This window comes from Lampetra fluviatilis, chromosome 3, assembly GCF_964198595.1.
Source record: "Lampetra fluviatilis chromosome 3, kcLamFluv1.1, whole genome shotgun sequence".
NCBI lineage: Eukaryota > Metazoa > Chordata > Hyperoartia > Petromyzontiformes > Petromyzontidae > Lampetra > Lampetra fluviatilis.
In genome coordinates, this window is record NC_136277.1 from 12,789,101 (window position 1) to 12,814,968 (window position 25,868).

The 25,868-nt window shown below is 48.5% G+C and overlaps 1 protein-coding gene across 1 annotated transcript; it reads right to left on the reverse strand.

Moving 5' to 3' along the window:
• On the reverse strand, positions 1-25,447 carry LOC144953013 (thioredoxin domain-containing protein 12-like). Its single transcript, XM_078883523.1, has 7 exons — positions 25,303-25,447; positions 19,954-20,014; positions 17,561-17,613; positions 13,289-13,362; positions 12,076-12,145; positions 8,950-9,033; positions 1-4,262 (listed from the first exon to the last, which is right to left on the reverse strand). Exons 1-7 carry the CDS (start codon positions 25,391-25,393, stop codon positions 4,195-4,197), a joined length of 501 nt encoding a protein of 166 aa, XP_078739649.1. The 5' UTR covers positions 25,394-25,447; the 3' UTR covers positions 1-4,194.
• Positions 25,448-25,868: the final 421 nt, after the last annotated feature.

Below are 25,868 nucleotides of genomic sequence, written 5' to 3' on the forward strand. Positions count from 1 at the left end.
TTTATTTGAACATTGAGAGACAGAATAACAACAAAAATCCAGAAAAACGCATGTCGAAAATGTTATAAATTGATTTGCATTTTAATGAGGGAAATAAGTATTTGACCCCCTCTCAATCAGAAATATTTCTGGCTCCCAGGTGTCTTTTATACAGGTAAAGAGCTGAGATTAGGAGCACACTCGTAAAGGGCGTGCTCCTAATCCCAGCTTGTTACCTGTATTAAAGACACCTGTTCACAGAAGCAATCAATCAGATTCCAAACTCTCCACCATGGCCAAGACCAAAGAGCTCTCCAAGGATGTCAGGGACAAGATTGTAGACCTACACAAGGCTGGAGCAGCTTGGCGATTAGGTGACAACAGTTGGTGCGATTATTCGCAAATGGAAGAAACACAAAAGAACTGTCAATCTCCCTCGGCCTGGGGCTCCATACAAGATCTCACCTCGTGGAGTTGCAATGATCATGAGAACGGTGAGGAATCAGCCCAGAACTACACGGGAGGATCTTGTCAATGGTCTCAAGGCAGCTGGGACCATAGTCACCAAGAAAACAGTTGGTAACACACTACGCCGTGAAGGACTGAAATCCTGCAGCGCACGCAAGGTCCCCCTGCTCAAGAAAGCACATATACATGCCCGTCTGAAGTTTGCCAATGAACATCTGAATGATTTAGAGGACAACTGGGTGAAAGTGTTTTGGTCAGATGAGACCAAAATGGAGCTCTTTGGCATCAACTCAACTCGCCGTGTTTGGAGGAGGAATGCTGCCTCTGACCCCAAGAACACCATCCCCACCGTCAAACATGGAGGTGGAAAAATTATGCTTTGGGGGTGTTTTTCTGCTAAGGGGACAGGACAACTTCACCGCAATCAAAGGGACGATGGACGGGGCCATGTACCGTCAAATCTTGGGTGAGAACATCCTTCCCTCAGCCAGGGCATTGAAAATGGGTCGTGGATGGGTATTCCAGCATGACAATGACCCAAAACACACGGCCAAGGCAACAAAGGAGTGGCTCAAGAAGAGGCACATTAAGGTCCTGGAGTGGCCTAGCCAGTCTCCAGACCTTAATCCCATAGAAAATCTGTGGAGGGAGCTGAAGGTTCGAGTTGCCAAACGTCAGCCTCGAAACCTTTATGACTTGGAGAAGATCTGCAAAGAGGAGTGGGACAAAATCCCTCCTGAGATGTGTGCAAACCTGGTGTCCAACTACAAGAAACGTCTGACCTCTGTGATTGCCAACAAGGGTTTTGCCACCAAGTACTAAGTCATGTTTTGCAGAGGGGGTCAAATACTTATTTCCCTCATTAAAATGCAAATCAATTTATAACATTTTTGACATGCGTTTATATGGATTTTTTTGCTGTTATTCTGTCTCTCACCGTTCAAATAAACCTACCATTAAAATTATAGACTCATCATTTCTTTGTCAGTGGGCAAACGTACAAAATCAGCAGAGGATCAAATACTTTTTAAATCCTTTATATTAAGTTCACTTGCTTGTTTGCTTGCTTGCGCGCTTACAACCGTGCAAATCTTTCGGTCGTTTTTTAACCCACTTCCCGTGATCCAATCGAGCTGACATTTTGCACAGACTCGTTGTGCGTGACAATTTCTTTTCGCGAAAAAATTTTTCCCAAAATTTTACACTTTTTAGGTAAAAAAAATTATATTTAATTACCAATTGCTTAAAGGTGGCAGGCAATCATCTGACCCATAGGGTGGCAGCCATCTCAAGCCAGAGGACGAGAGGACTCTAGCCGCCCGTTTCAAAGACCAATGTGGGCTGGGTTGTGGCCGATTGAACACGCATATAAAGGATTTGTAGTGAAAAACTTTGTTTTTACGGGTTAATTTTTTTCCCTCGCTGTACATCACGTGGGGAGCGGTGGTGTGGTGCACGACGTTACGATCCCATAGCCCTCGGTTATGATTCCCGTACGTGGATAACAACGCCGGTGATCATTTTGAACGCTCACCAAAGTTCCCCAAAGCTGCCCCGAATGAACGAGTAGCCGGTAAGAGCGGCATAGGCAGCTTATTGTTGTGTGGCTGGCCATTGTGCAGAGCCTCAACAAAAGCCGCTCGCTAATCTGCACTTGCCCCAGCAGTCCGTATGGCAGTTGGCAGGCTGCTTTGTCTTTGTTATAGGTCTACGCGTGTGTGCGTGTGTGTGTGCGTGTGTGATTAGGCATGTAACAATGCAGCCATTCATGGATACAAAATAGCTCACGTTTATAGCTAAGTAATTATATAGAAAACTTATTTGTTATATTTTTTCTGTAAATATATATATTTATATAAGGATATCGATATATAAATATATAATTAACTATACGGTTGGGATAGTAGCGCTGTGCGCTCGCCACTGCACGCAATCTAAGATCGAGTATACATTTAAACGTAAAATATACAATTTGTTTTACATTGAAATACGCACGTTATTTAAGTTTGATCGTAAAAATCTTTTCTAAAAAACACGTTACGTAAATACGTATTTTTTACGTTTGATCTTAAACGACATCGCGCAGATGATTTGACGGCGTAATGGGTGCAAGCCACAGGGGGAAATGCTCTCCGCACGTTCGACCCCCAACCTCCGTCGCACCGCCAATCGGAGGTGCCAATATCCACGCACCGTGAATTTCACGGCCGGGAATGGGCGGGTGGCAGAGGTCGCAACCGGGTACCCGATACTACCCGTACCCTACCCGATACCCGGCCGGGTACGGGTACCGGTTTGCGACCCTGGTGCGGCCGGGTACGGGTAGGCCGTGAGTCACTGGTGAGTCACCGTTTGTCACTCATTTCCCAACGTCTTGTCTCTTCTCACAATTCAAGTTCCTAGAATCAACCCACCCGCGCCTGCAACATGGCTTCATCCCAGAGGTCGCAATCGGGTACCCGATACCCAGCCGGGTACGGGTAGCCGGGTATCGGGTAGGGTACGGGTACCCGATTGCGACCCTGGTGCGGCCGGGTACGGGTAAGGAATCAAAACCCGTTTGCGACCTCTGGAGGGTGGTGGGCGGGGAAGCGCCCGTCTCCGTTCACCGGCGCGGTGAAGTATGGCCAAACAAACTGCCGTGGTGGCGGATTTGCCACGGGGAGGGGAGGGGGGGGGTCACATCCCACGGTGGGCGCACGGACGAGAGAGAGAGGGGACAAACGATACAAATGAAAGACGGTGAGAATCGAGACCGAAGCGAAATATCGATTAGAATCTGGGATCTGATCAAGAGTTTGCATGGTGATGATTCGTCGAAATTTTGGGGGGGGGGAAGGGGGGGGCGCGGGGATGAATCGTTACATGCCTAGTGCGTGTGTGTGCGTGTGTGTGCGCGTATGTGCGCGTGTGTGCACGTGTGTGTGCGTGTGTGCGCGTGTGTGTGTGTACGTTGGAGTGTAGCGGTTAACGCGCTGCGCTATGCACTCGGCGACCCGAGTTTGATTCCCGCTAGCGGCCAACACCGGTGACGATTATCTGAACCGGGGCCTCCCCTAGGTCAACTCGGCCTCAAATGAGTACCTGGTGCACGGTGTAAACATCGCCAATAGGGAGACCAAAGGCGGTCGGGCGTGGTGCTGGCCACTCACCCCCTCGTGTGCCGTTCCGGCTTTCCGAGGTGTTCGCTAACAGCACTTGCCCCAACAGTCTGTTAAGGCTACACGGGGGATCTTTGTATTTGTGCGTGTGTATGGGTTTATATGTATATGTGTGTGTGGCTTTATATGTGGATGTGTACGTGTACGAGTGTGCATCCGTGCATCAGTTTAAATGTGAACACGTACGCGTGTGTACGTGTGTACGCGTGTGTATGCGTTTATATGTGAAGGTGTACGCGTGTGTGTGTTTATGTGTGAAGGTGTACGCGTTTATATGTGAAGGTGTACGTGTGTGTACGCGTGTGTACGCGTGTGTGAGTGTGTACGCGTGTGTATGTGTTTATATGTTAAGGTGTACGCGTGTGTATGTGTATATATGTGTATATATGTGAACGCGTACGCGTGTGCACGCGTGTGTATGCGTGTGCACGCGTGCGTACGTGTGTGTGTATATATACGTGTATATATGTGTATCTATGTGTATATATGTGTTTCTACGTGTATATATGTGAACGTGCGTGCGTGTGTGTACGTGTGTGTACGCGTGCGTGCAGGCTCAGCCCCCCCCCTCTCGGCGGCGTTGGTGTCAGAGCTCGTCGCGCCCCTTCACGTCGCCCGTGAGCTTCTTCTCGGCCTCTGTCATGGACGCCAGCACTGGGGGCGGGGAGGGAGGGAGCCAGGCGAGACGTCACTTGGAGTGTGCGAGGGCGAGTGTGTGAGAGAGCGGGGTTATGGGTCCGTGTGCGTGTGTGCGTGTGTGTGCGTGTGTGCGTGTGTGTGTGCGCGTGTGCGTGTGTGCGTGTTGGGGGAGCGGTGGTGTAAACATCGCCACTGGGGAGACAAAGGCGGTCGAGCGTGGTGCTGGCCACCCACCCCCTCGTGTGCCGTGCCGGCCATCATAGGTACTCGCTAATAGCACTTGCCCCTACAGTCTGTTAAGGCTATACGGGGGATCTTTGTGTGCGTGTTGGGGGAGCGGTGGTGTAGCGGTTAGCGCGCTTGCGCTATGAACCCGGCGACACAGGTTCGATTCCCGCGCTCACGGCCAACACCAGTGAAGATTATCTGAACCGGTCCTGGGCCTCCCCTAGGTCGACTAAGCCTGAAATGAGTACCTGGTGCGATGTGTAAACATCGCCACTGGGGAGACAGGCAGTCGGGCGTGGGTGCTGGCCACCCACCCCCTCGTGTGCCACCGTGCCGTGCCGGCCTTCATCGGTGCTACTTGTTAACGGCACTTGCCCCGACAGTCTGTTTGGGCTACACGGTGGATCTTTGTCTTTGTGTGGGAGCGGTAGTGTGGCGATTATCGCGCCTCCGCTACGAACCCGGCGACCCCAGTTCGATTCCCGCTCACTGCCCCCAACACCAGTCTGCTAAGACTATACTAGGGGGTGGGTGGTGGTGGATCTTTATGTACGTGTGTGTATGTGTAGGGGTTAGTGTGTTTGTGTGTGTGTATGTATGTGTAGGGGTTAGTGTGTTTGTGTGTGTGTATGTATGTGTAGGGGTTAGTGTGTGTGTGTGTGTGTATGTGTAGGGGTTAGTGTGTGTGTGTGTGTATGTGTAGGGGTTAGTGTGTGTGTGTGTGTATGTGTAGGGGTTAGTGTGTATGTGTAGAGGTTAGTGTGTGTGTGTATGTGTAGGGGTTAGTGTGTGTGTGTATGTGTTAGTGTGTGTGTGTATGTGTAGGGGTTAGTGTGTGTGTCGGGGTTAGTGTGTGTGTGTAGGGGTTAGTGTGTGTGTGTATGTGTTAGTGTGTGTGTGTGTGTCGGGGTTAGTGTGTGTGTGTATGTGTTAGTGTGTGTGTGTGTGTGTGTCGGGGTTAGTGTGTGTGTGTGTTTATGTGTAGGGGTTAGTGTGTGTGTGTGTGTGTCGGGGTTAGTGTGTGTGTGTGTGTCGGGGTTAGTGTGTGTACGTGTGTGTATGTGTAGGGGTTAGTGTGTGTGTGTGTGTATGTGTAGGGGTTAGTGTGTGTGTTTAGGGGTTAGTGTGTGTGTATGTGTAGGGGTTAGTGTGTGTGTGTGTGTCGGGGTTAGTGTGTGTACGTATGTGTACGTGTAGGGGTTAGTGTGTGTGTGTGTGTGGGTTAGTGTGTGTGTGTGTATGTGTAGGGGTTAGTGTGTGTGTGTGTATGTGTAGGGGTTAGTGTGTGTGTGTTTAGGGGTTAGTGTGTGTGTAGGGGTTAATGTGTGTGTATGTGTAGGGGTTTGTGTGTGTGTGTATGTGTAGGGGTTAGTGTGTGTGTTTAGGGGTTAGTGTGTGTGTATGTGTAGGGGTTAGTGTGTGTGTGTGTGTCGGGGTTAGTGTGTGTACGTATGTGTACGTGTAGGGGTTAGTGTGTGTGTGTGTGTGGGTTAGTGTGTGTGTGTATGTGTAGGGGTTAGTGTGTGTGTGTGTATGTGTAGGGGTTAGTGTGTGTGTGTGTATGTGTAGGGGTTAGTGTGTGTGTGTTTAGGGGTTAGTGTGTGTGTAGGGGTTAATGTGTGTGTATGTGTAGGGGTTTGTGTGTGTGTGTATGTGTAGGGGTTAGTGTGTGTGTTTAGGGGTTAGTGTGTGTGTATGTGTAGGGGTTAGTGTGTGTGTTTAGGGGTTAGTGTGTGTGTATGTGTAGGGGTTAGTGTGTGTGTTTAGGGGTTAGTGTGTGTGTGTGTGTCGGGGTTAGTGTGTGTACGTATGTGTACGTGTAGGGGTTAGTGTGTGTGTGTGTGTGGGTTAGTGTGTGTGTGTATGTGTAGGGGTTAGTGTGTGTGTGTGTATGTGTAGGGGTTAGTGTGTGTGTATGTGTAGGGGTTAGTGTGTGTGTAAGGGGTTAATGTGTGTGTATGTGTAGGGGTTAGTGTGTGTGTGTAGGGGTTGGTGTGTGTGTGTAGGGGTTAGTGTGTGTGTGTGTAGGGGTTAGTGTGTGTGTGTATGTGTAGGGGTTAGTTTGTGTGTGTCGGGGTTAGTGTGTGTGTATGTGTAGGGGTTAGTGTATGTGTGTGTGTCGGGGTAAGTGTGTGTGTGTGTGTCGGGGTTAGTGTGTGTGTGTGTGTCGGGGTTAGTGTGTGTGTGTGTGTGTCGGGGTTAGTGTGTGTGTGTGTGTGTCGGGGTTAGTGTGTGTGTGTCGGGGTTAGTGTGTGTGTGTGTGTGTCGGGGTTAGTGTGTGTGTGTGTATGTGTAGGGGTTAGTGTGTGTGTGTATGTGTAGGGGTTAGTGTGTGTGTAGGGGTTAATGTGTGTGTATGTGTAGGGGTTAGTGTGTGTGTGTAGGGGTTGGTGTGTGTGTGTAGGGTTTAGTGTGTGTGTATGTGTAGGGGTTAGTGTGTGTGTGTATATGTGTTAGTGTGTGTGTGTACGTGTAGGGGTTAGTGTGTGTGTGTGTGTAGGGGGTTAGTGTGTGTGTGTATGTGTAGGGGGTTAGTGTGTGTGTGTATGTGTAGGGGTTAGTGTGTGTGTGTGTATGTGTAGGGGTTAGTGTGTGTGTGTGTGTGTATGTGTAGGGGGTTAGTGTGTGTGTGTATGTGTAGGGGGTTAGTGTGTGTGTGTATGTGTAGGGGTTAGTGTGTGTGTGTGTTAGTATGTATGTATGTGTAGGAGTTAGTTAGCGCGTGTGTGTGTATGTGTAGGGGTTAGTTAGTGTGTGTGTGTATGTGTAGGGGTTAGTGTGTGTGTGTGTGTTAGTATGTATCAGAGGTGTGGACTCGAGTCATGTGACTTGGACTCGAGTCAGACTCGAGTCATGAATTTGATGACTTGCGACTCGACTTGGACTTGCATAACAATGACTTTGTCCCACCTCTGGTATGTATGTATGTATGTGTAGGGGTTAGTTAGCGTGTGTGTGTGTATGTGTAGGGGTTAGTGTGTGTGTGTGTTAGTATGTATGTATGTGTAGGGGTTAGTTAGTGTGTGTGTGTGTATGTGTAGGGGTTAGTGTGTGTGTGTGTTAGTATGTATGTATGTGTAGGGGTTAGTTAGTGTGTGTGTATGTGTAGGGGTTAGTTAGTGTGTGTGTGTGTATGTGTAGGGGTTAGTGTGTGTGTGTGTTAGTATGTATGTATGTGTAGGGGTTAGTTAGCGTGTGTGTGTGTATGTGTAGGGGTTAGTGTGTGTGTGTGTTAGTATGTATGTATGTGTAGGGGTTAGTTAGTGTGTGTGTGTATGTGTAGGGGTTAGTGTGTGTGTGTATGTGTAGGGGTTAGTGTGTGTGTGTGTGTGTTAGTATGTATGTATGTGTAGGGGTTAGTTAGCGTGTGTGTGTGTATGTGTAGGGGTTAGTTTGTGTGTGTGTTAGTATGTATGTATGTGTAGGGGTTAGTTAGTGTGTGTGTGTGTATGTGTAGGGGTTAGTGTGTGTGTGTTAGTATGTATGTATGTGTAGGGGTTAGTTAGCGTGTGTGTGTGTGTATGTGTAGGGGGTTAGTGTGTGTGTGTGTGTGTGTTAGTATGTATGTATGTATGTGTAGGGGTTAGTTAGTGTGTGTGTGTGTGTATGTGTAGGGGGTTAGTGTGTGTGTGTATGTGTAGGGGGTTAGTGTGTGTGTGTATGTGTAGGGGTTAGTGTGTGTGTGTGTTAGTATGTATGTATGTATGTGTAGGAGTTAGTTAGCGCGTGTGTATGTATGTGTAGGGGTTAGTGTGTGTGTGTGTTAGTATGTATGTATGTGTAGGGGTTAGTTAGCGCGTGTGTGTGTATGTGTAGGGGTTAGTGTGTGTGTGTGTTAGTATGTATGTATGTGTAGGGGTTAGTTAGCGTGTGTGTATGTATGTGTAGGGGTTAGTGTGTGTGTGTGTTAGTATGTATGTATGTGTAGGGGTTAGTTAGTGTGTGTGTGTGTACGTGTAGGGGTTAGTGTGTGTGTAGGGGTTAGTGTGTGTGTGTATGTGTGTAGGGGTTAGTGTGTGTGTGTATGTGTGTAGGGGTTAGTGTGTGTGTGTAGGGGTTAGTGTGTGTGTGTATGTGTAGGGGTTAGTGTGTGTGTGTGTATGTGTAGGGGTTAGTGTGTGTGTAGGGGTTAGTGTGTGTGTGTGTGTGTCGGGGTTAGTGTGAGTGTACGTGTAGGGGTTAGTGTGTGTATGTGTGTGTACGTGTGTGTGTGTGTACGTGCAGGGATTAGTGTGTGTGTGTGTACGTGTAGGGGTTAGTGTGTGTGTGTGTACGTGTAGGGGGTTAGTGTGTGTGTGTATGTGTAGGGGTTAGTGTGTGTGTGTGTTAGTATGTATGTATGTATGTGTAGGAGTTAGTTAGCGCGTGTGTGTGTGTATGTGTAGGGGTTAGTTAGTGTGTGTGTGTACGTGTGTGTGTGTGTGGGTCGCAGCAAGGCCAATTCACAGCCGCCGCGTGCACGACGCCCGCTCACCCTGGCTGGGCGAGCTGTAGAAGTACTTGTACTTGGGGTTGCCGTCTTCGTTAATAATCTCCGGGTGCACCTTCCCGTCCATGTCTGCGAGGGCACCAAGACAACGCACGCACGCAGGCACAGAGAGACACAGAGAGACACAGAGAGACACAGAGAGAGACGCTCAGCCTGATCGGCCACACGGCAGCCACGAGGCGTGGGATGCTGTGGAACCCGGAGCTTTGGACGGTGCCGCGGTGAGATGTTAACTACCTCGCCTGGTATGCAGGAGGTCGTGGGTTCTCTTCCGACCCTGACGATGCCTGTTGCATATTTGGCGTCTGCGTGTCTCTCTCTCTCATCATCATCACGGTGGCTAGGAGATGTTAACTACCTCGCCCGGTATACAGGAGGTCGTGGGTTCTCTTCCGACCCTGACGATGCCTGTTGCATATTTGGCGTCTGCGTGTCTCTCTCTCTCATCATCATCACGGTGGCTAGGAGACGTTAACTACCTCGCCCGGTATGCAGGAGGTCGTGGGTTCTACTCCGACCCTAACGATGCCTGCTGCTGTATATTTGGCGTCTGCGTGTCTCTCTCTCTCATCATCACCACGGTGGCTAGGAGATGTTAACTACCTCGCCTGGTATGCAGGAGGTCGTGGGTTCGATCCCGACCCTGACGATGCCTGCTGCTGTATATTTGCGGTCTGCGTGTCTCTCTCTCTCATCATCATCATGGTGGCTAGGAGATGTTAACTACCTCGCCTGGTGTACAGGAGGTCGTGGGTTCGATCCCGACCCTGACGATGCCTGTTGCTGTATATTTGGCATCTGCGTGTCTCTCTCTCTCATCATCACCACGGTGGCTATGAGATGTTAACTACCTCGCCTGGTATACAGGAGGTCGTGGGTTCGATCCCGACCCTGACGCCTGCTGCTGTATATTTGGAGTCTGCGTGTCTCTTTCTCATCATCATCATCATCACCACGGTGGCTAGACGTTGACTACCTCGCCTGGTATGCAGGAGGTCGTGGGTTCCCTTCCGACCCTTGATCGCATGGGTTTTTCTCTTGGTCTTCCGGTTTTTCTCCCCACATTTAAGAGTCAACATGCATTCAGAGCAACTGGCTGCTGATATAAATTTCCACGCTATAAGCCACTTTTTGTTGGCCTATCATTTGTGGCCGTATTCATATTTTACCAAGTAAGTGGGCCTTACCTGGTCAAATATAAATAGGAATAAAAAGTTAGTATTTCGATTTAAAGCTTTCGATGACTGCAGGGATTCATATTCTCGGTTCTTTCGGCTCGCCAAAAGCCGCTGTGATGATTTGGAGGTCACGTGATACTTTATTGCTCCTTGACGAGATCATTATTATTTTATTATTTCCCTTCTACGTGACTCTACCGAAAGAACCAAGAATATAAAGAGTTAGTAGTTGTCATGCACGTATGTGAAGTTCTTAGCCGACCGTACTAATCGGAGGTGCGGGGGAAAGCCGGCAAACTAAACGTAACAATTTGTTGACGGCTGATGGAGCATATTTCGATTCAAAGCTTTCGTGACTGCAGGGATTCATCTTCTCAGTTCTTTCGGTAAAGTCACGTAGAATGGAAATAATAAAATATTAATAAAACATAATAAAATTATTCTCACGACATTTCGGCCACAACGCAAGCAGCCGTCCTCAGGTGAAGACCAGGTCTGTCGGGGAGACAGCGTCTGAATGACCTGTTCTTCACCTGAGGTCGGCTGCTTGCGTTGTGGCCGAAACGTCGTGAGAATTGTATTTTATTACGTTTTATTTTCATTATTTTATTACTTCCCTTCTACGTGACTTTACCGAAAGAACCAAGAAGGGGTGATGGAGCAGTCCACAGCGGGCGACGGCAGTAGTTTAGTTTACGAGATTCAGCAGTTTACGTAAGAGAGCGATGGAAATAGTTCGTGAGCGACGGGAGCGAGCTTGCGATTGAACCGGCGCGTCAAGTGCAGCCGTGTCACGGTCTCAGGCCCAGTCGCACGCGCAACGGATGTGAGTGACGTGAAAAAATGTGCCTCCGCGCTTAAATGTGGCCAAATGCTCGGTTTGCGAATTCCAACTGTTGGCTTAGACCAGTGGTTCTTAACCCGGGGACACACACACACACACACCCCCCTGGGGGTCCGAGATGCCCTTTCTGGGGGTGCGAGGCATGGCCACATTTATTCAGAAGGTAAATAATCGAAAATACAGATCAAGCACGGGCACGTAAGTGACAACCGCTTTGTGTTATCAAACCGATGTATTTATTTACATTATTTTGTTTTAGATTAAGAAGCAAAGGGATGCAAGCAGAGGTCGCAAACGGGTTTTGATTCTTTAGCCGTACCCGTATCCGGCCGCAATCGTGTACCCGTACCCGACCCGATACCCGGCTACCCGTACCCGGCCGGGTATCGGGTAGGGTACGGGTATCGGGTACCCGGTTGCGACCTCTGGGATGAAGCCACGTTGCAAGCGCGGGTGGGTTGATTCTAGGAACTTGAATTGTGAGAAGAGACAAGACGTTGGGAAATGAGTGATAAACGGTTACTCACCAGTGACTCACGGTCTACCCGTACCCGGCCGCACCAGGTATCCGGTCGGGTACGGGTAGCCGGGTATCGGGTACGGGTACCTGTTTGCGACCCTGGTGCGGCCAGGTACGGGTAAGGAATCAAAACACGTTTGCGACCTCTGGCAGGTAGCAACTTGGTTTGACGGGGGGGGGGGCAGTTGGATGAGTGGGCATGTTTACCCTTCCCCCCCCCACCCTCCCCGACATCGTCAACCAATCGCGGCGTTGCTCGGTGTTCGGTGGGGAGGTGCATGGGTGGGCGGAATTCCGGACACGCACGAGACAGACAGACAGACAAATAATCCCTGGTGGGCAGTGTGGAACCTGTTGTTCCTACCCGTGTTAAAGCTCAGCGCGTATCTGCACGGCGAGTGTCCCTTGTTTAACGCGCTTGTTAGTGGCGGTTGTTGTTGTGGGTTATCAACTTATTTTCTTCTCCCGACACCCCCGCCCCCAATCATCGTCAGCTTCAACACGAGCAGTGGGTGCGGGTGGCTGGGGGAAGAGGGGGGGTGGGGGGTGGTGACGGGCCGACATCTCACCGAGGAAGAGGATTCGGGGGATGTAGCCGCCGTCCGGACTGAACTCCGGTGCCTCCGGTTCGTCCTCATCCTGCACGGACGACACACGGCGGGTGGGCGGGTGGGTCGCGGGGATGGGGCAGCAAAGCAGCAGCGTCAGTCAACGAGCGGAGCGGCCAGAGCACAGCAAGTTGGCGTAGTAGGAGGGGGGCACAGGTGGTGCATCGGCCACTCATCTCAGTCGGTCAACACATGGCACCAGGGTCTGTCCCGTGACCTCCTGCCAGCCGGCGTTCCACACTTCACGTGGCCTTAAAGTGCACATGGCCTGGCACAAGCACCGTGGTGACATCAGCGCCACTTCGTGGTGAATGGTGGTTCTTGTTGTTGCTGTTGTTAGTCGTTATGTGCCGTGCCGGCCTGCATAGGTGCCGATCGCCAACAGCACTTGCCCCAACATTCTGTTCAGCTATACGGGGCATCTTTGTCCCTCGTCTTTGCCCTCCAGCAACAATGGAGGGCAGAGGAGCGATGCTCACAACAACGAGCGGAGCGCCGGGCGGCTACAATGCACAACTGGTGCATCTGCCAGTCGTCTCAGTCGGTCAACACGTGGCACCTAGATTTGTCCCGTGACCTCCTGCCACGTGGCCTTAAAGTGCACATTCGCCGCGGTGACGTCACCGCCACTAAGTGGCGAATGACGGCTGTTGTGGCTTTTGTCGGTGTCAAGATCGGCCTCTGTGGAGGAGGCTCGTGATGGGCGCTACTGGGTCGGTTGGACGCAGTCGCCCTCCAACGGTGGAGGGCGGAGGAGCGACGCGCACAAAGTGGTACTCGTTTTTAAATTCTTTATATTAAGTTCACTTGCTTTCTTGCTTGCGCGCTTACGACCGTGCAAATCTTTCGGTCGTTTTTTAACCCACTTCCCGTGATCCAATCGAGCTGACATTTTGCACACAGACTCGTTGTGCGTGACAATTAATTTTCGTGAAAATTTTTTTCAAAAATTTTCCACTTTTTAGGAAACATTTTTTCTCATATTTAATTTAAAATACCAATGTGATAAAAATGAAACTCTTACTCAAGAAAAACAGAAATGAATAATAAAATAAAACCGATGCCATGCATATAAAGGATTTATAGTGAAAAACTTTGTTTTTACGGGTTGATTTTATCTCTCCCCGAGGGTTATCATTGACACAGCGCTGGTCCCAGCCACCCAGCGACTCACCTCCACGTTCACCATCACAAAGTTGTGGCTCAGCTCGGCGATCTCTTTCGACAGCGCAAACTTCGGCTTCAGAGCTGCACACAGCAGAGGTGGTGGCATCGTCGTCGTCGTCATCATCATCATCGCTGTCGTGATTGACGTCGTCGTCAATAACACCGGCAAAATCATCGCAGATCATCATCGTCAGGCCGAATTGTAGATACGTTGAACTTCTTTCGTACCGCGCGTAGCCGACCGTGCCCATCGGAGGTGCGGGGGAAGGGCAACAAACTAAACGCAAAAAGGAGTTCTAAATAATTGGCACTTCCAGCATTAAATATATTCGTTGCCATTATCTTCATCATCATTAATTACACTGGTCAACACACTTTTTCTGGCATAAGGTATTCCAACGGTTATAAGGTAATTTTGGGGTGCCGATTCCAAATCTGGCATCAGTTTTTGTCGATCACATCAGGTTTTTGAGATATCAAATATTGCATTTTCAATAAAAACTGCGGAAGAAAAATATTAAATAAATGTGGATATCTACATAAAATGATATTATAAACACACTATTCTAAAAATACAGCACCATATTTTAACACTAAAGCAGTCACTGACTCGCAACAACTTGCAATCATAAGTGACAGAGTTAATTTCGGGTAAAATCAATGAAAATGGGGTATGCCGATAGCATAAAATGAGATGTGATAGAGCAAATCTGAGATCAGATTTGGAATCGGCACCCTGAAATTAGTCTAAAACAGCTGCAAAAGTCCAAGCCAGAAAAAAATGCTTTTTTTTTTTGACCAGTGTTATCATCGGCACCACAGACAGACATCGTCGTAATTATCATCATCATTATCATCAACGACATTTATCTCCAACGGCATCACAATAATCCTCATCATCAATGGCATCATCATTTTTGGAATTGCTCTCATCATTGGCATCGTCATAATCACCGTCGTAATAATCACCACCATCGACATTATCAGCTGGATCACAGGGGTGGTGGAGTTTCAGACAATCGTCACCGGTGCTAGAGGCTTGAGCAGAAATCACAGCGGGTTCGATTCCCGCTCACGGCCAACACCATCAGTGACGATTATCTGAACCGGTCCTGGGCCTCCCCTAGGTCGACTCAGCCTCAAATGAGTACCTGGTACGGTGTGTAGTAAACATCGCCACTGGGGAGACAAAGGCGGCCGGGCGTGGTGCTGGCCACCCACCCCTCGTGTGCCGTGTCGGCCTTCATAGGTGCTCGCTATAACAGCACTTGCCCCTACAGTCTGTTTAGGCTACACGGGGGATCTTTGTATTTGTGCGCGCGCGTGACCTTCGTCTGTACGTCGACTAAACTAATTTTTAATTGCCATTGTGACTCACGGCACAGTAAAAACAAAAACCACACAAGCAACAGCTTTCAGGCATGCAGGAATACAGGACAGGTCACCACGAGCCTTCTCTGGTGGGAGGGGTGGTGAGAGAGGGGGTGGAAATAGGCCCGGCGAAAACAAATCGGCGGATAATGCAAACCAGATGCAAATGAGGCGATACCAGCGGTCGGAAACCAACATAACAAAGAGGGGGGCCATTTTTTTTTGTTCGAATTCGGTAACAAAAAAATTAACCCGTAAAAAAACAAAGTTTTTCACTATAAATCCTTTATATGCGTGGCGGCTAGAGTCCTCTCGTCCTCTGGCTTGAGATGGCTGCCACCTATGGGTCAGATGATTACCTGCCACCATTAAGCAATTGGTAATTAAATATAATTTTTTTTTACCTAAAAAGTGTAACATTTTGGAATTTTTTTTTCACGAAAATAAATTGTCACGCACAACGAGTCTGTGTGCAAAAATGTCAGCTCGATTTGATCACGCGAAGTGGGTTAAAAAACGACCGAAAGATTTGCATGGTCGTAAGCGCGTAAGCAAGCGAACTTAATATAAAGGATTTTAAAAAACCCATCAATATTTCAAGAATACGTAGAATGTGGCGGGTGTCCCTTGATAAATAAACGCCATGAGGCAGTCCCGTGAAGGTTTTGCCGATTGCCTGGGCTATACAAACCCAAATGATCGCTTCCCTATGCAAAACCCTAAGGAGGTCCCCGATCTGGTTTTACTGCTTCTCAAAGCACAGGAGGCTCCTCCACCCACGAACCGTCAGAGATACGACCCAAAGCCGCCCACAGTTGCGTTTCTGCCTGGACCGCCACCGCCGTTGAAAGTTATCGCTGCACCCCCCCACCGCCCCCCCAAAACCATATTTACATTTTGAAAATAAACCGTGCTTAAAATCGCTTTAAACTATTGTCATTGTAGTGTGTATTTAATGTGGCGCTGCACTCTGATGTTGTAGGAGAAAACATCTATTAAAACGTCTATTTAATTAAGTAGAACGTGTTGTCTATATTTATTAAAAGTTGCAGCATTTTGATGTGACGTCACATTTCTCAAACCCCCCCTCGTCACACATCGTCACAAATGTCTGACCCCGCCCCCACCCCCCTAGGTGCGTGACGTCATTTATGGACGGCCCCTTACGAACAAACACCTCTGGAACCTAACCCGTTCGTAAGTAGAGGAGTGCCTGCAATAGGATTACCCACGGAGGTTTGACGGCCACGTGGGGCAGAGAGAGTTAAGGAGGGGCAGCTAACAATCAAGACGGCACGCGCGTAAATAATGTCAGCCGCTGAAGCGCACAGCATTCTCTCTCTATCAAAGAGAGAAATACGTAGAGGAATGCAGAACTTGGGCAAACTGTTGGCGCCGGCTCGTCGCGTGGCTGCCTTGTTGTTTGTCTGTGGTCCCTCCTCACGTGCCTGAGTCTATAAACCTAAAACAAGTTTTGCTTCACCATGTAAGGGCCTGACTGAGCTCTTTTTCAGACGCGACCAGGCTATCACAAATGATAGCTCAACGAAGTGGGATTATCGTCATGTGGAAATCTATCGCAGCCAAATACTCTCCGAACGCGCGTTTCTAAACGTGGAGGGGAAAACCGGAGGACTCGGAGAAAAATCCACGCGACCACGGGGGGGAGGGAGAGACACGCAAACTCCAAATATACAGCAGCAGGCGTCGGGGTCGGGATGGAACCCGCGACCTCCTGCACACCAGGGCGAGGTAGTAAACATCTCCTAGCCACCGTTATGATGATGATGATGAGAGAGACACGCAAACTCCAAATATACAGCAGCAGGCATCGTCAGGGTCGGGATCGAACCCACGACCTCCTGCACACCAGGCGAGGTAGTTGACATCTCCTAGCCACCGTGATGATGATGATGATGATGGAGAGAGACGCAAACTCCACATATACAGCAGGCGTCAGGGTCGAGATGGAACCCACGACCTCCTGCACACCAGGCGAGGTAGTTAACATCTCCTAGCCACCATCATGATGATGATGAGAGACACGCAAACTCCAAATATACAGCAGCAGGCGTCGGGGGTCGGGATCAAACCCACGACCTCCTGTATACCAGGCTAGGTAGTTGACATCTCCTAGCCACCGTGATGATGATGATGGAGAGACGCAAACTCCACATATACAGCAGGCGTCAGGGTCGAGATGGAACCCACGACCTCCTGCACACCAGGCGAGGTAGTAAACATATCCTAGCCACCGTGATGATGATGAGAGAAAGAGAGACACGCAAACTGCAAATACACAGCAGCAGGCGTCAGGGGTCGGGATCAAACCCACGACCTCCTGTATACCAGGCGAGGTAGTTAACATCTCCTAGCCACCGTGATGATGATGAAAAAGAAACACGCAAACTCCAAATACACAGCAGCAGGCGTCAGGGGTCGGGATCAAACCCACGACCTCCTGTATACCAAGCGAGGTAGTTAACATCTCCTAGCCACCGTGATGATGATGAGAGAGAGAGAGAGACACGCAAACTCCAAATACACAGCAGCAGGCGTCGGGGGTCGGGATCAAACCCACGACCTCCTGTATACCAGGCGAGGTAGTTAACATCTCCAAGCCACCGTGATGATGATGAGAAAGAGACACGCAAATTCCAAATATACAGCAGGCATCGTCGGGGTCGGGATCGAACCCACGACCTCCTGTACACCAGGCGAGGTAGTTAACATCTCCTATCCACCGTGATGATGATGATGATGAGAAAGAACACACAAACTCCAAATATACAGCAGCAGGCATCGGGATCAAACCCACGACCTCCTGTATACCAGGCGACGGAGTATACATCTCATAGCCACCCCGGCGCCCCAATGTCGGTGAATGGCGAGGCGTGCGGGCGGTTACCTTTGCACGCACCACACCAGGACTTGTGCACGATGAGCATTATGGGCAGTCCGCTGTCAGAGAGAAGGGGTGGGTGGGGGGGGCGCATGTTACACTGTTGCATACGGGACATTGTACATCATCATTCTCCTGTCCCCTTCGACTGCTTGATGGTGGTGTCTCTTCGAGCGATATGCCAGGCGGTGGTGGCTATGCACGCGGCCTTTAAGCCGTCGCTGCGGAGGCGAGGGTTGCTGGATCACACGAATGTTGCAAAACATCCTTCCAGTTGGGTATCGAAGTAAGTGAATGTTGAAATGCACAACTCTTATCACCTAGGTGGTCGCAAGTGTGCACTTTTCGTACATCGTAAGCTCCATTAAACTGCTCTGTCGTGCATTTTCTACTGAACTGGTTTAAAGGTCTACACTGAACCGGTCAAATGTCCGTCTGTAAAGAGTCTCAAACATAATGCAGCGGGGAAGAGTTCCACGCAGATAGACCGCCGAGTAGGTGAGTGGGTGGGTAGGTGAGTGGGTGGGTGAGTGGGTGGGTGGCTGAGTGGGTGGGTGGCTGAGTGGGTGGGTGGCTGAGTGGGTGGGTGAGTGGGTGGCTGAGTGGGTGGGTGAGTGGGTGGGTGAGTGGGTGGGTGGGTGAGTGGGTGGGTGAGTGGGTGGCTGAGTGGGTGGGTGGCTGAGTGGGTGAGTGGCTGAGTGGATGGGTGGCTGAGTGGGTGGGTGGATGACTGGATGAGTGGGTGGGTGGGTGGATGACTGGATGAGTGGGTGGGTAAAGGGGTGAGTGAGTAGGTGGCTCAGTGGGTGGGTGGATGACTGGATAGGTGGATGAGTGGGTGGATGACTGGATAAGTGGGTGGGTGAGTGGGTGGCTGAGTGGGTGGGTGGCTGAGTGGGTGGATGACTGGATGAGTGGGTGGATGACTGGATAAGTGGGTGGGTGGGTGAGTGGGTGGCTGAGTGGGTGGGTGGCTGAGTGGGTGGATGACTGGATGAGTGGGTGGGTGGGTGAGTGGATGTACTAGCACACACACCCCACGTGTCCATCAGATCGAGTGGAACAGATTGGTGTAGACACTTGTACACGAAAGGGCACACAGCTTGTAAATCAACCCTTCGTCTTATCGCTAGCCAGCGGAAGTAAATCACGAATGGTCGGTGTGATACGCATGTGCTCAGCGTTGTAGCAAGTGTGGTGAATATCATCCGTTTCACTCTGATGGGATAGTGTGTGGGTTTTTCTCCGGGTGCTCCGGTTTCTTGATGTAAAAACCCAATAGAGGACTTTCCAGTAAAAATGTTTTAATAGTAATTGGACCGAGTGTGTGTAAATGTTGAACTTCTTTCACACCGTACGTAGTCAACCATGCTAAACGGAGGTGCAGGGGAAGGAAAAAATTATTCTTGTAGCTATTCATTCATCGATTAGCTATTCATACAGCCTATTACCATAAACGTTTGTCAATGTAGGATACTAAGAATCCTTAAGGGGCCTTTTTGCGATTCCGATAGCCAGGCATTAATAATTAAGAGAGAGAGATAAAGTGATCAGATAATTTTCACTTGTTTCATAACATATTTACGTATTCGTTTACGGTAATAGGTTTTCTTCATATTCATATAGCTAATCATTCATGTATTAATTATATGCATGTGCTGAGCTGCATGAGAATGTAAGTTACAGGTTCCTATGCGAGTGTAAATACAGCCTCTACGTATGTTGAACTTTTTTCGTACCGTACGTTGCCAACAGTGCTATGTATGCATCTATGTTGAACTTGATAATTGGTTTTTTACCCTTCTATCTGGCAACAAAACTGACACCTTTTTTTACAAGGAGTCATGTTTGCATAGACCACAATACCTGCGGTCGTAATGCAAACAAAAAACACAACTCTGATAATGTATGCACTGTCCTTGAAGTTGATTGGTCCACACCCGAGACAGCTTTCCTTAGAGCCTAGTCTCACATGGTGTGGGACCAGATGACGCCAAAAGGCGCACAACTCAAGGACAATGCACCATCCAGAGTATGAGAGCTCGGGGTAAGAATTTACACCATTGGAACCTCATTTGCCAGAAGAAAAAATATGACCTCAACTTCAAGGACAGTGCATACATTATCAGAGTTATGTGTTTTGTTTGCATTCCGACCGCAGGTATTGTGGTCTATGCAAACATGACTCCTTGTAAAAAAAAGGTGTCAGTTTTGTTTCCAGATAAAAGGGTAAGAAAACAATTATCATATTTTTTACTGGCAAATGAGGTTCCAATGGTATGTTGAACTTCTTACGCACCCAACCGTGGGACATACATGCTATGCATGCATGTCCCGCTGGGACCTGCACACGCGTGACGGTGCACACGGGAGCACCCTCGTGTGTTCGTGCGCTTCACCTGGCCTTCGCCTCCTTGAGTGCGTCATCGTACGGCCGCCAGTTGATGTGCTCCCCAAATCCTGCGGCGACACAGCCACATCAGCGTCAACGTCAGCACGTGGGTCCATCACGTGAGCCGGGAGGGGGGGGGAGGAGGGGTGACACTTAGGGGTGCCTTCATCTGCCTCTCTTGAGCCTCAGAAAACGAAAATAAAACTCTGAATCCTTAAGATGCCCAACTGTGCCACGGTCTTTCCGATTGAAAGTTTGACAATGTAGGATGCTAAGAATCCTTAAGGGGCCTTGTCGCGATTCCGATGGTCAAGGCATTAATAATGAACAGAGTGTTCACTCGTTATGCACGGGAGATAAAGCGGTGAGATGATTTTCACGTGTTTAATAGCATATTTACGTATTCGTTTACAGTAATAGGTTTTCTTAGGTCAATATCTACCTTGTACATTAACAGTGAATCCTAAAGGTGCCCTTAGCTTGGCTCTCTGGACCTTGTAAATTATCAATAAATCCTAAAGACGCCTTAGTCTGGCTCCCTGAACCTCGAACATTAAACAACGGTGTCAGTCTGGCATTATTAACAACTCAGCCTAATGATTCCTAAGGAGGCTTTAGTATAACTTTTTACAGACCAATTAAGACCGAGCTGGTCACCCCGTGCCCTTATGAATCTCAACGTCCATGCTACCAATGTCCCATCGCAAGGGAGAAACACAAACAAATAGACGAAAAAAAATGTTGCCCGTATTGACAGGTACGCTTTAAATTTCGATTTAAAGCTTTCGTGACTGCAAGGATTCATCTTCTTGGTTCTTTCGGTAAAGTCACGTAGAAGGGAAGTAATAAAATAATAAAAATAAAACATAATATGTTTAATTGTGACTTTACCGAAAGAACCAAGAAGAGGTACGCTTTAGTTTGGCTTGGATGTGTCTCAAACATTAACAACGGAGCCTAAGGAATTACCAAGGTGCATTGGTCTGGCTCACCCGGCTCCGAGTCCCAACCCTTCTGAACCGACAGATCTGTTGGAGAACACCGACTCACTTTCTGTGTCGTGTCAAAACAGGTTGACCGAGAAGCCACGTGTACAACCGGCATTCTTTTGCACATCATAGCTGCCAACTTTGTGCGTACGTTCAACTTATTTCGCGCCCTACGTAGCCAACCGTGGTGATCGGGAGGTGCGGCGAAAAGGACAGCTCTAAAAGGAACAAGTTTTCAATCTACTAGACACTCACCACTACACACTCACTACCACTACACTCACTACTACACATTCACTACTACACCACACTCACTACTACACTACAACTACACTACACATTCATTACTACACCACATTCATTACTACACCACACTCACTACTACATCCACTACTACACTCACTACTACACTACAACAACACTCACTACTATACTACAACTACACATTCACTATTACACTACATCCACTACTACACTACACTACTACACTACAACTACACTCACTACTACACTACACCACTCACTACTACACCACAACTCCACTCACTACTACACTACACTCACTACTACACTACACATCCACTACTACACTACAACTACACTCACTACTACACTACAACTACACTCACTATTACACTACATCCACTACTACACTACAACTACACTCACTACTACGCAATACTATACTACATTCACTACTACACATTCACTACTACACTACAACTACACTCACTACTACACATTCACAACTACACTCACTATTACACTACATCCACTACAACTACACTCACTACTACGCACTACTATACTACATTCACTACTACACTCACTACTCTATGTATTTTGAACTTCTTTCGCACCGTATCTGCCAACCATGCCGATCTAAAGGTTCGGGGACGAGGACACAACAAATTAAACACAAAAAGCAGTTCTAAACAAATGAGTTTTCCATCTTGGCATACAAGAAGTAAAAAAAAATCAGCATTTTTCCTATTTAAGAACCTTTTTACAAAGAGTGCCGGAGCCACGATTTAGTGAACATACAAATCCGACACTTTAAAATATTCTAGATTTGAAGCTTTCGTGACTGCAAGGATTCAAATTCTTAGGTTTTTTCGGTAAAGTCACGTAGGTAAAAAATTAAAATTAATAAAAGTAAAATAAAATAAAAATCACGACGTTTCGGAGGCAACACAAGCTTCCGTCTTCAGGTGGAACCGTCACAGCCACGACAGCTGTATCAAGTAAATGAGAGATTGCAATAAAAAGTGTGCCGTACTTGGCCCTTCCCCCCTCTCCAACCATTATATATACGGAGTGGTATCTCTTGCAATCTCTCATTTACTTGATACAGCTGTCGTGGCTGTGACGGTTCCACCTGAAGACGGAAGCTTGTGTTGCCTCCGAAACGTCGTGATTTGTATTTTATTTTACTTTTATTAATTTTAATTTTTTACCTACGTGACTTTACCGAAAAAAACCTAAGAATACTTTAAAAGATGCGCGCGTGATCATGCTTGGGCTTTCCACACAAGACCAAAGCCACATCACTGGGATGGTGATGGGGCTTCTAAGTCCACGTACGTTTCCAAATCGCTGACCTCATCCCACGTGCAAGCGATTGTTTTTTTTAAATATAAAACTAAAAATCCATCAGCTTAGAATGCCCCTGATACGATGGTCAGTTCTCAGAAGCCATGCAAGGCGGTTGTGCCTGGACACGCCACGATACGCACAAAGCCGGTGTCACAGGCCACCGTGGGGACAGGCGGTGAGCAGACCGGCTGTGCAGCAAAGACCACACCATTGCGCTGCACCGCAATGCTTCCTCACCTTCACCAACCCGCACTGCCCAGCGAGGTGAAGTATGGTCAAGTGACGGTCAAGTGACAATCAAGTGTGGTGTGGGGGAGGCTTTCATCCAGCAGTGGATTAACAGAGGTTCTGTAAAATAAATACACGGGGGAAGGCATGCACGATTACCGGAGAAAACTCTACCATATAAATGCGAATGACTGTTGTTGTCCTTCTCACGCACCTCCGATTAGCACGCTTGGCCATGTACGGTGCGAAAGAAGTTCAACACGCAGTACACACATACACATGTGCAGTGGCACAGCGCCGACTGCTGTCCAGCAGCGGAAACTGCGGTGAACAGTTAGCGCACACGCCATCGAGAATATACACACACGGGTGTGCCGGCAAGGCAGAGGAACTGGGGCAATGGTCACGGAAGACCCCATTAGGGAGGCCCCTGGAACCCTCTGGTGGGTTCGAGAAGGGAGGCGCGGCTAGGGCGGATCCAGGCCGCCGCCGAGGAGACTAAAAGCAGCGGAGAGTCGAGAGCTCCGGGCTGTCGGTTCTGGGAGTGGCCTCGTCTCGTCGTCGCTGCCGCCTTCGCCCGATCATTGCGCGGCCAGACAGTAGTTGACCGTCTCGGTCGACGCCGTCAGTGCAACGCGGACAGGGGGGTCGTGTCTGGGCCGGGCTGTACGGCAGCGTGGTCGAGAGAGAGGAGGCCGGAGTTGGTGGTGTGAACGGGATAAATAAAGAGAGAGTCGGTGCCTCCTGCAACTGCCTCGCCTCCGACTGAGTGTGTGCGCCGCACACCACACGCGCACACACACACGCCGGGAGGAAGGAGGACACTACACATACATGCACTGCGGTCCTTCGCGTGCGGCAAGTCTTTACATTCGATGTTTTATAACTTTATTTTGAAATTATAATTTGTATTTCTCACGTATTAAAAAAAAAGCTGTTTTTTGTTCATGGAAAAACAAGTTTTTCCATTTGCTGAGCAACTATAAAAACTATTTTTGTTATTTTACCAGCTAAAGCCCATTGAGCTCTATAGCTCTTTTTCAAACGCAACAAGTGACAGCTCAATGAAGTGGCTTATCACGTGGAAATGTATAGCAGTCAAATATTCTAAACGCATGATGATGAATCGAAATGTGGAGGGAAAACCAGGAGGATCCGGAGAAAAACCCATGTCGGGATCGAACCCACGACCTCCTGTATACCAGGCGAGGTAGTTAACATCTCCTAGCCACCGTGATGATGATGAGAGAGAGACACGCAAACTCCAAATATACAGCAGCAGGCATCGTCAGGGTCAGGATCGAACCCACGACCTCCTGCATACCAGGCGAGGTAGTTAACATCTCCTAGCCACCTATGGCACTCACCACTGTTGCGGAACGCTTCTCGCTCGTTAAGCGAGGTGTGCCTGCATCTTTCCAACGAACACGCATTGCCTATCGATCTCTCCCGAGGGGCTCTCTCTATAGAGCTCCCTCTGGGGCCGTCGTTTCTTTACCAGGGGGTGCACGCAACCACAGTTGCGAGATGTTGACTACCTCGCCTGGTATGCAGGAGGTCGTGGGTTCGATCCCGACCCCTGACGACGCCTGCTGCTGTATATTTAGAGTTGGTGGTGTTTCTCTCATCACCATCATCATCATGGTAACTAGGAGATGTTGACTACCTCGCCTGGTATGCAGGAGGTCGTGGGTTCGATCACGACCCTGACGATGCCTGCTGCTGTAGATTTGGAGTTTGCGTGTTTCTCTCTCATCATCATCACAGTTGCGAGATGTTAACTACCTCGCCAGGTATACAGGAGGTGTCGTGGGTTCGATCTCGATCCATGACGATGCCTGCTGCTGTATATTTGGAGTTTGCAGTGTCTCTCTCTCATTATCATCATCATCACAGTTGCGAGATGTTGACTACCTCGCCTGGTATACAGGAGGTCTCTCAAATTTACAATCAACATCACGCGTTTTAAGATGTATTTGTCTAACTGCTATACATTTCCACATGATGATAATAAAAGCAAACTTCCTTGAGCCCGATCATTTGCGCTGCAGTAAAAATGAGATTTAAACTCGGTAGCTCGATGAGGCCTTACGCCCGGGTTAAAATAAAACCTCAGAAAATCGAAGAATAATTACACGGATCGATGCGACAATGTTAAACGCGTTGCAGGCGCACGTGTGGGAAGTTAAGAGCCGTAAAACGTATGCATGGCACACGGGGAAAAAACCTTTAGCCGTAACTTTAATATTAAGTTTTTTTTTTCGCATTCAACGAGCTGAAATCTGCTCCTTTTTCGATGTTTAACGTTCGGCCGTCTCTCTATTATCTCCGAAGCAATCAACTTTATTTTCTGGTTTGACCAAAGGTTCCCATTGACTTAGAAGACAAATAAAATTTCAACGAGACACCGGGTAGGCCTTGTCACGGAGCCTTACGACTTTCCTAGCCGCGCTGCCGGCTTCGGCTCTCCAATCCCCCCAACACCAACCCGCCCCAACACCCCCCCCCCACCCGGCTTCGTGGTTTTTAAACCTCTCACTCACCGCGGCCACGGTTCCCTTCCTGCGCATCGGTCGCAGATCCCCACGGGAGAAGCAACATCGTCGGCAACACAAGCAGCAGCATCAGCAGCATCTTTATTGTTTACGAGGCGCGTTTCGAAACGTTCCTTCGGTGAGAAAAAAAACTTTGTCCGAGCAATGGGCGGAGGCGGCGTTTTAAGGGCGCGAAATGCCGCGATCCCATTGGTCGCTTCGCAGTTTTCGTCCCCACCGAATTTTGCATAGAAGGCAAAAACTGTCAACTCGCTTATATCACTACACTACATTATACGCTACATTATACACTATACACTACATTATACACTACATTATACACCACATTAAACACTACATTAAACATTACATTAAACACTACATTATACACTACATTGTACACTACACACTACATTATACACTACATTGTACACTACATTATACACTACATTATACACTACACTACATTGTACACTACATTATACACTACATTATACACTACACTACATTATACACTACACTATACACTACATTATATACTACACTATACACTACACTATACACTACACTATACA

Excerpts from the sequence above, each read along its gene's own strand:
- LOC144953013 (XM_078883523.1), bottom strand. The coding sequence starts at position 25,393 with ATGCTGCTGATGCTGCTGCTTGTGTTGCCGACGATGTTGCTTCTCCCG. Across the intron at positions 9,034-12,075 it reads CCCCCGAATCCTCTTCCTCG|ACATGGACGGGAAGGTGCAC; the intron begins GTGAGATGTCGG and ends GTGCCCTCGCAG. Across the intron at positions 4,263-8,949 it reads CTACAGCTCGCCCAGCCAGG|TGCTGGCGTCCATGACAGAG; the intron begins GTGAGCGGGCGT and ends CCCCGCCCCCAG.